This window comes from Cariama cristata, unplaced genomic scaffold, assembly GCF_000690535.1.
Source record: "Cariama cristata isolate BGI_N322 unplaced genomic scaffold, ASM69053v1 scaffold9583, whole genome shotgun sequence".
Lineage (NCBI taxonomy): Eukaryota > Metazoa > Chordata > Aves > Cariamiformes > Cariamidae > Cariama > Cariama cristata.
This window is the reverse complement of record NW_009607807.1, coordinates 21,332-31,563: the sequence shown is the minus strand read 5'-3', so window position 1 is coordinate 31,563 and position 10,232 is coordinate 21,332. Positions and strand designations below refer to the sequence as shown.

The window sequence follows — 10,232 nt, the reverse complement described above, 5'->3', positions numbered from 1 at the left end:
TGCTGAGGAAGTTTATTAACTCCTTTTTTCTCCTTGACTCGGTCTGAGGTTTGGGCACACCTACAATACGCCTCATGACCTACATTCACCGTGAACGATTTCACAGCTCCATTTCAGATCTTTCAAGCAGTGTGGAAGTGGAGCAATACAAAGTTCAGCTCTAAAGAAGTGCTGAGTTTTGTTTTCAGAAGGTTCTGGATAGTAGGTAATGAAGGTGGAAGAAAAGAGAAATGTTTATTTAGTGCAATGTCTTTTTCTTGTGGTAAGATGACTGTGTTATTAAAAGGAAAATGAAAAACGTGTTTCATACAAACAAACCCAGAGTTGAACAGCTGTTTTCAGAATTAATGAGATAGAAGTCATCTTTAATTTGTTTGTTCAGAGAACCTTTTGGGTATTTCTCCTCTGTTTTGCCCATTTGTATTAGGTCTTTATGTGAAGTACTTCTGGACTTCAGGGTAAAACAAACATCTCAGTATGAAACATATACGAACTTTTTCTTTCAGCACCACAGGTTCTTTCCACAGAGCATCAGTCAGAAGCACGATGAAGCATTGATTATTGCTGTGCTTTTCAAGCTAGTCAAAAGGCAAGAAATGTCTGCATTTGCCACACGTGGCACCTTCATATGAACTTGACTTTTCAGCCCTTCCAAGCCAGTGCAGCAATCTGTCTTAGGCTAAGTCTGTTTTCCTGGGGGCTGAGTTCATTCCCATTGTCTGGCACTGGCTGCGGGCTAAGATGGTTTCTGCAGACAAATGATGCATCTGAGCTGAGCCACATCAACCTCCAATGCCCTGGTAAATCTTCTGGTACCTGAGCCCCAGCTTCTCCTGCAAAGGTTGGGTCTGACTCATAGCTGAGTGAGAGGTAGCATGCACTCTGCATCTTGAGGACAACAGAAGACATTTTGAGTAGCTCTTTGAGTAAAGAACAGCCTGTGAAGGGCAGGCTGTCTGTGAGGGGGGGGACTGTGACTGTGGTAGAAGAGCTGAGGCCTCAGTGGGAGAGCAGGGTGACAGGAGAGCAGGGTGACAGGAGAGCATTGGCTGGAAGGGGACAGAAATCCCCAGCACCAGGCAGCCCATTCCCAAGAAGGCTCTAGACCCCTCTCAAAGGGGCTGCTGGATACCAAGACAGGCCGTCAAAGGGCTCTGCTGATGAAAGATCTTGAAGTTCAGCTTTGCAGCAGCCTCTCCCCACCCTTAGCCTTCTGGTGACGCAGGCTGGAGCTCCTCCCATAACCGGGCCTTGCAGGCTGCAGCAGCCGGGCGGCACAGGCCCGAGAAAGAGCTCCTGCTGTGCCGTGGCCTTCTGCGGGCAGAGGGAGCAACCGCCCGGCTGTGCGCTCGCCCGACTTTTCAACGGAGAGGAGCTCCAGCAGCTTGCTAGGGACCCGACCCATGCTTGTCCCAGCACGGGCTGAAAGATAGAGCCCGCCTGATCTGTGCCGCAGGAGACATGAGGGCCTTCTCTCCACACTGTGGCTGCGTGTTTTCCCCTAAATGATCTTTCTGGAACACGGGCCACAGCTACTCATCTCTGTGTCTGCAGGCAGGCAGGAGTATATGTTTTGCTTTTCACACATTTTTCTGGTGTGCTGTCCAAAACAACATTTGTTTGACACTAAAAGTGATACAGGGATTTTTGGGTATAACGATTCCAGAAAAACTCATGTGATCCCACTGGTATCCACACTATGGCTTTACAATTCTTCCCCTAAGTGACAGGAGTTTCTAAACCCCTTTTTTTCCAGATTGCCTCCTGCTTGCAAGGACCAAGCTGGAGCTTGGTCCCAACTTGTTCTTAGCAGCATGGAATATAATGTAAATGACCCACAGGAAAGGTATTGGACTGTAACGTTTCTAGTACAAAAGAAAAGAGTGACACAGATCTTGTCATATCACTGAGCAGGAACTTACAGACTTCTTTTCAAGGCTGTTGAACTATTGCTTTGTTTGGAAATTTTAGTTGTGTATCCTGCCTGAATCTGTGGCTCCTGGAAAACTTATGAGGAGTGAAAAAGTATATTTCAAACTGTTCATGTTTTCGTATGTAGTTCAGTCTCCATACCTGTTAATGACCCTTTTTCATATATGAAAACATTTAATTAATAGTGATTTAATTTTATAAGCTTGTTGTTTGAAACCCTCATACTGCAGCTTTGGTTACCAGACATGGTTATATGCAGGTGTAGTTTCTGTCAGCAAGTTTCTGTCACTACTCATATGTTGTTACAAGAGGAAAGAGTTGATATAACTGTATACATCAAACCAGTCTGGAGGAGGAAAATGTTAATCCACAGTTGACTGATTTCAATAATATGATCTGAAATAAGATACACTATGGGATAAGACAGAAAAATGGTCCTTTCTGAGGAATTCACATATGTTGTGAACGTGGATCCCTTCTCCAGACCCGCTCTGTCCTTACTCCTGTTGCGTAGCATGGACTGACAGATGTGTGCAAGGTTGGCTGTTTCGGACTCTGAGAATTTAGAAAACTTCTATTATTTAGCAACCAACTATGGGACAATCTCAGGGCAGACAGATGCTTCACAGTGTGGTCTAGTTAGGCAACAAGCTGCATTAAATTTCTTCTTTCTTTTGTGCTCCCAGTCAGCAGCCACTTCATGATGGGCTCCGTTTCTAGACCAGTTACTGAGTTTTGCCTTGATCTCTACCATAAGCTCAACAGAAATGCAGAGGGGACAAACATCATCTTCTCTCCAATGAGTATCTCTGTTGCCCTGGCCCTAGTCCATCTAGGTGCAAAAAACAACACTGCTGCTCAGATAGAAAAAGTAAGTATTAATGAAACATGCCGAGATGCTTCCACATTGCTTGGTGTTCCCTTAATGGAAATGTTGGGCATCCTAGCACGACACATGTGCGAAGGTCTCATAGGAAACAAGCACAAATACAAGCATAGGTGCTGCCTTCACAGTCATGCTTGGTGCGCTACGATCCTTGCCATCTGCGTGTGTGAGTCACACCATGCCCCCGTGCAGACTCAGGAGCATGGCACAAGAGCTGAATGAGAGGGGGCCACACACCACAGTGGGGCACACTGGCTTTCCCCCAGCCTGCTGCCAGAATCTCAGGCTTTGTTTCAAAATTACGGGCAGGTGCTTCCTGTCATGGTTGCTATGAGAATTCTGAAAGTGTGAATCTGGGTGGGTAATGAGGAGAGTTGCAGAAACCTGAAGTGATTGCACCTGGGTGCCTGGAAGCATTAGCTTACTTATGACATTTGAGAGTCAAAATGTCTGACCTGCAGAGCTCACAGGGACCCAGATAGACAGGGAGGAGGTGAAGAAGGCCACCCCTCTGATTGATGCACCTTTAGTCCCCACAGTATAAGTTCTGCTTCCTACAATCTTTCTTCTCTTTACTTGTTTTTGCCCATGAGCAGTAAAAGACCAATAATCCTAAGGCAGAGGTTCTTGGCAGTAGCTGGGTCTGTACTAGTCCATCATGTCCTGACACCGCCATGTGTGCAGTCTGACTGCTGTGTCACCTGAGGCCAAGGTAGACATGCCCTCCTCACGAGATTTCCAGGGTGTGTGGGTTGACCTTGGCTGGTGGCTGCCAGGTGCCCACCCAGCCACTCTCTCACTCCTCCTTTTCAGCAAGGACAGGCAGAGAAAATAAGATGAAAAACCTGGTGGGTCGAGATAAGGACAGGGACATCACTCATCAATTACTGTCATGGCAAACCAGGCTCAACTCATTTTGGAGCCAGCTGGAACCAGCTCTGTTCGACATGGAGGCAGGCCCTAGTCTCTTTGCATAAAGGCCCCCCTTTCAGCCCTTTGGCTAACATAACCTTGCCACATAAACCCTATACACAGAGACTCTTGCTTATTTTAGGAAAGCAATGGGGATCCAATATCCTCAATAAAAAAAGATTAAGTCTACATATGAGGCAACATTATTATAATGGAGAAGCTGCTGGAAATTTTTCAGCGTGATGTTTGCACATTAGAAACAAAGACTGGTTTCCATTAAGAGTACTATGATTTTGATATATTGCCTAAGCTGATGCAAACATCAAGAATGATTGCAAAAAGCCAGTTTTGATGTTTCCAAAGAAAACTATTTTTGTCTCTTTGCCTAAGGCAACCTTTCTGTTTTGAAATTTAAGGTAACTGTAGCAATAAAAATACAAATCAAATGTAAACATTTTGAGGTAGTGGAGAGTACCATTTGGAGGGATTAGGTGCAAGTTCTTCTTGGTTTGCTAATATAGAAATGTGAATTTGAACATGAATATATGAACAATTTCGAGTCTGCCATTTCAGCCTGACTGAAGCTGAGACAGTATCTTTCCCAAATCTACACCATTTATCCAGGACAGCGTAGCAAATCTTTTAAATAAGAAAAAAGCTTTTATCCCAGTTACAATTGCCATAATTTAGCATCTTCAACTGCAGGTGCTCCATGTCAGGAAAGCAGCAGGAAGAACGAGCCTTGGATCTGATCTTGAGAGCGCAGCCCCAGAAATGGAGCCAGAAGGAAGCCAGGAGAGACAGCCTTCCCTCTCACAGGTGTGTCCTTGGGTGGGGAGCACTGGAGCCTTTTCTTCACTGCAAGGTAGATTTCCAGGTATAAAACATTAGAGTCTGCCACTGGAGGGAGTCAAGATCACACACACAGAGTCTGCCTAATTTGCTACGACATGCCTGATACGCGGTGTTACTTTATTAAGGGCCAAGTCTGTCATGAAGTCACTATCAAAGCCTTCAGTGATCTCATCTGAAGGAGGATCAGGCTGCAAAGCTTAGACTGGCTGGATTTAAAAAACAGTACAGCAGGAGTTAGGTCTATAGTGTAATCTAATTAGGATGCAAATTAACAACTAAAGCTATATGGAGGAATCATTATAATTGTTGTATTTGTAATATTTCCAGTGTAACAAGGATGGGGACCTTAACCATAAAGTGTTCCAGGCACTGCTTTTACAACTACAAAACCTTGATGAAAGATATGTTTTAACCCTGGCCAACAATCTTTTTATACAACAAGGATTTGAACTCCAGCAGGTAAGTTGCCAACAGTTGGCCCTGACTTCAAGCTTCCCTGTAGCTGTGACCCTTGCTGTTTTACCCCTCGCATGTATTTTGGAGCACTTGATGTGCTTCTTGGAGCTGTATCCCTTGGGGCTGGTGGGAAAGAGACAGGAGTGTCAGCTTTCGATTCTTTTGTTTTTAAAAAAAACCCACCCGGGAATATCAATGGCTATAAAGCAAAAGTAAAGCAGGAGTCTGTTTGCTTTTGGCATATGTCTGCACTCAGCCAGAGGTGTGACTACAGCCAAAAATGGCCTATTCAAGTTGTCTGTAAGCTACTTACCTTTGGGCTTGCAAGTGGCACAGCTGGGGCAGCAGTAAGCTTGGAGAGCGCTTATCACCTGAGATGTATACAGTTTCTTGTGTAGGGCTGCTGTGCTGAACTTTTTACTCCTTTCTTACTGAATGACAGAGTGGTCTCTAGACTACTTAGTATGGATAAGTTGCTAGTCACATCTTTGCTTTTCTGTCAATTAGTTCTGTTGAATGATTTGGATACTTAAGCATTAAACAACACATCTTGCATCTTCTCTGATTTTTTATTTTTATCTGGCCTCAGGTACGCAGTTCTCCATGGGAAGACTCTTTCTTCTGGCTTTCTTTTTACTTACTTACTTTTGTTGCCTGTGCAATAGAATCATTATCTCTTCTTCAAAGATTCTCTGAATAAACTTCAGATAGTTGATATTTCCAAAATGAAATTTTGCCTTATGGAGTCAACAGATCCCTCACCATTTCTAAAATAGTTCTGAACCATTGATTTCCTTTAAAAGGGAATAAGTGCTTAACAGATTTGACCATTTCACAATCTTTATTTTGCTTTACAGCAATTTCTGATGTGTACTAAGGAATTGTATGGAGCAATGCTGCAAACAGTGGACTTTCATGGTGCTGTTGAAGCAACCAGAATAAAAATTAACACTTGGATTGAAAGTGAGACACAAGGTAAAACAAAGCAAAACCATAGCCATACTGTCACTGCCTTCTTACACTGCTTCAACAAAAGAAATTCCAGGATATGAAAAGCAAAGGCTTGTTCACATTTTTCGGTGTTCAATCTTATGTTGTTTAAGGACAGTTTGTCTTCCCATCCACTCTTGAAATATTAGAGTAACTTATCAGCTAAATTTTTTCTGAATTAAAGGTATGTTTGATGTAAAATACTTTTGTATTCCCACCCTTATGGCTGGCATGATAATTGCAATAATACCTATAAGACTTGACCAGCCAAATTGCTTCCATGAACAGCCACAAATGCAGATACAGGACAGAAGGGGATGGAAGCTGTGAGCTTCATGGTGAGACTGGGAACAGCCAAGGAGGGTGGGGGAGTGACTGAGGACCTGGTTATATGTAGAGCAATGCCCTTAAAGACGAGAGATGTGACCACCAGCGAGACTTACTATCACAAGTGACAATTAGCCAGCTCTTGACCTTAACAGGCTAGGAGAGGCCACTGGCTCTTGCTGATCAGGCTAAACATGATATATGCTGTTTTCTTTTAGTTTTGCCAGAGCTGCAGTAGCAGCGGGATGAAAATTTTCTAAATCTTCTGGCTGGACATAAACCAGAACTTACTGGGGGACATGCAAATAGATTTGAAGGTGTCTGTAATTTCTCCGTTGCTCATTGCCTGTCCAAACCTGTCCTCATACTGGCAGGGTGGCCTGTGACTGATGTGGGAAAGAGCTGTTAACCCCAGCTGGCTCCCAGTAAGAGGACTGAAGGTTCAGGAGCCACTTTGCACAGAGTTAGGAGCCATTGTTGCTTTGGGTGCTCATACAAAGCCTGTGGACCTGTTAACTCCTGCTTCAGCCGCTGTGTAGAAAATCAAAAGCTCCACAGCTGGTTAAATGCTGTGCTTGATGCAAAGGGAAAGATGCCCTCATATAAACTGAAATATGTGATTAATAGTGCTGCCTCCTTCTCCGTGGTTAACGTCGCCTGGCACATATGTATGGTCACTGACACAGACAGTTGGCTCATTTGGTGACCCCCGCTCCTCCCTGTCCTCCCTGGCTGGTAACAGTGCAGAGGAATCTACTATTTGCCTATGTTGTCACTGTCCTTTGAATAAACCAAGAACTGGATTTCTAAGTTTCTCTAAAACTAAGTTCAAGGACAAGTAATTGAGTCAGTCCAGAGTCTTAATGACAACTAACAAATCCTTGTGTATTCCCAAATTTCCTTTAGGTAAAATCAAAGAACTCTTTGCTCCTGGCATGATTGACACACATGCATTGCTGGTGCTGGTGAATGTAATCTACTTCAAAGCATCCTGGGAACACAAGTTTGAGGAACAAAAAACAGTACAGAGAGATTTTAAACTGAATCAGGTACATCTGCGTTCTGTAAATCGTAACATTATTTATCCTAGATAGTGTGAGTATTGCAGCAGGCGTAACATAGAAGCACAGTGTCCAGGGCTCAGCTGCCCTGGGAGCAAGCTGTGGGTTTGCTGGGAACTTCACCTGCCTCTCCCATTGAGTAGAGGTGGTAGGAGGGTTTTTCACAGAAAAGCGTAATCTTTACTGACAAAATGTGCAAGACTCGGAAGTTGCAACAACTCAGAGTTTTGCTTTGGTGACTGGCAGAACAGAAGTGTTAGCGCTGATTAGAGCTTTTGAACATAGTAGTCATTACAGATAGTTGTCATGGATGTAAGCAAATTTGAACATCCCATTTCATATAGGCTCCAAGGAGTCATCCTGGTGTTAATATGCTCAATACATTTTAGCATTAGCTATGCATTTGAGAGACCAAACAAACTAGGCCAGATAATGACAAACTACAAAAGCACAGTTGCAATTTGAAAAAGGATAAATTCTTATAGGATATTTTGGTTTATTCGTAGTATTTGCAATGTTTGAAATTTTATTTTACATATATTTTAATTTTTAGCCCCTTTCTGCCTTAGGGATATCACCAAAGCCTTCATTGTTTAACTAGGGTATTGCCAATATGGTTGCAAAGTTAGTTTTTTGACAAGTGTATTCCTCTAAGTGTTGTGTGTGCCCTTTAAGTCTAACAGAAATTATCAAAAAAAAGACAATCAAAAACATTTACTTTCATTTAATTCAGTTTTGTCTTCTTTCTATATGGTGTGTCAATATTCTCTTTGTTTTCATACATAGCAAAAGGAAAAAACCCAACAGATTTAGGTCTGATCTTAAGTTGCAGAGCTTTGTATGGGAAAAAGTATCTTTTGAGTGTTCTTCATATATCAAAGGAAAAGGTCAGAAAAACATATATTTCTAGTTATCATGTTGTATTCCATTGTTAAGACACTGGTAAGAAACTATATATTGGGTACTTACATTTGTGATTTTAAATATCTTTCAATATGGATTGTCAAATGTTCTATAGCTGAGAACATTTGGTGCACTGCTGCAGTAAGAGAAACTATGAGATAGGGAGAAGCTATATTGATTTTTCTTCATATGCTACTCAATACTAGCAGGACTTTTGCTGAAAATATATCTTCTACTAAAAATCTTCTTTCACTGCTTTAGAAGTCAGCTAAGAAGTTAGGTAACTGTAAAAGTAAACTTGAGCCTTTATAAAGCTTTCAAACAACCCCATCACAAAAAAGGCAAGATAACAACACTTAGAAGAGGATGCCTGAGAAAGGCTATAACTGTGCTCTTAACCTATTTACTGCTTCCTATCTAAACTATCAGTCTGATACATGACAGCCTGATTCTTGCAGTGCTCTTTCTTCTTTATCCCAGTTCAAATTAGGACTTGCAAATCCAACCAGCGTCAGCCTGTTTGGAAGTGTAAAGCTACTAAGCAACTTTACTATCTGATCAGTTGCAGGATTTTTTTTTTTTTTTTTCTAAAGAATTATCCCCTTTATTTAAGCATGGGAAAGTTGATGCTTTGTGCATCACTGTAGATGCAATAAAATAAAGAAAAATATTTAGCCTAACAACAATTACTGCTGCAAGCCTGACTACTGATATTACACTTATTATAAATTTAAATGCTAAGAACTGTATTACTTAAGTGACTGTATGATTTTCTTTTAAATAGAATGAGAAAAAACCTGTGCAGATGATGTATCAGAAAGGTGTATTTAAATTAGGCTACATTGAGGAGGTGGATGCTCAGGTCCTTGAACTCCCTTATGCTCAGAAGTCACTGAGCATGATCATCCTGCTGCCGGGTGACATGGCTCATGGATTTACCAGTGGGCTGGAGCAGGTAAGGTGGTATATATCATGGACTATGGCTGAAAGGTGGTTGTCTGAATTATGGCTGGGTAAAGATCTGAGCTTTTCAAAGCTGCCTACCTATTTTAAGCTCTTTTTTTTCCCCATCTTCTAGATTGAAAGCACAATGACCTATGAAAATTTAATGCTGTGGACCTCTTCAGAGCATATATTTGAGACAACAGTGGAGCTATACCTCCCCCGATTCAAGCTTGAAGGCACCTTTAACCTCAATGAGGTATTACAAGAGATGGGGATGACTGACATCTTCAGTGAATCAAAAGCTGATCTTTCTGCAATGTCGTTCGCAAAATCTCTGGTGCTGTCAAATGTTGTCCATAAGACGTACGTGGAAGTCAATGAGGAAGGCACTGTGGCAGCAGCTGGTACAGGAGCTGTCATTGTGAGAAGGTCTCTTCCTCTCACAGAGGTGTTTATGGCTGACCACCCTTTCTTATTCTTTGTTAGACATAATCCTACCAATACAATTCTTTTCTTTGGCAAACTCTGCTCACCTTAAAATTAGGGCCATTTTCTAACATTGTGAGAAACACCTGGATGAAAATCAGAAATTGTATTTTTTCCCCAATGCATTCTTAATCCTTTGACAACTAGTGTGTGTTTCAAAGTAATCACTGCCACCAGGTTAGCTTAGAACCCATCAATTAGATGCTCTGCCACTAGGCTCCTTGAATTGCAAGTATTGATCTGAATTCAGAATAGGAATAAATTTTGCCTTAGCTTTACTGGATGTAAATAACATTTTGTTTCCTTGATGCCCACATATGCTTCTGTATTCCTTACAGTTCCCCATCCCAGCCATGTAGTGTAGTACAGCACCAGCCTGGGCTTGCAGAGGTGGTGTTTGTATGCTGCTATCTGAGGAGAACTGTCTGCAATAATTTTCAGTAATTGCCAGTGAAAACAGAGTAACCCACCTCTGTATT

At 42.1% G+C, this 10,232-nt stretch overlaps 1 protein-coding gene across 1 annotated transcript; it reads left to right on the top strand.

Moving 5' to 3' along the window:
* Positions 1–2,635: 2,635 nt before the first annotated feature.
* On the top strand, positions 2,636–9,805 carry LOC104159069 (serpin B12-like). The gene is made up of 7 exons (XM_009696881.1): positions 2,636–2,803; positions 4,436–4,549; positions 4,913–5,044; positions 5,899–6,016; positions 7,265–7,407; positions 9,107–9,277; positions 9,401–9,805. The coding sequence occupies exons 1-7, from the start codon at positions 2,636–2,638 to the stop codon at positions 9,803–9,805; spliced, it is 1,251 nt and encodes a 416-aa protein (XP_009695183.1).
* The last annotated feature ends 427 nt before the right edge of the window (positions 9,806–10,232 follow it).

What these genes read in the sequence shown, in the direction of transcription:
- LOC104159069 (XM_009696881.1), top strand. Translation starts at nt 2,636, where the DNA reads ATGGGCTCCGTTTCTAGACCAGTTACTGAGTTTTGCCTTGATCTCTAC. An exon ending in GACAGCCTTCCCTCTCACAG is followed by an intron (nt 4,550 to 4,912) that starts GTGTGTCCTTGG and finishes TAATATTTCCAG; the next exon opens with TGTAACAAGGATGGGGACCT. An exon ending in TTACCAGTGGGCTGGAGCAG is followed by an intron (nt 9,278 to 9,400) that starts GTAAGGTGGTAT and finishes CCCATCTTCTAG; the next exon opens with ATTGAAAGCACAATGACCTA.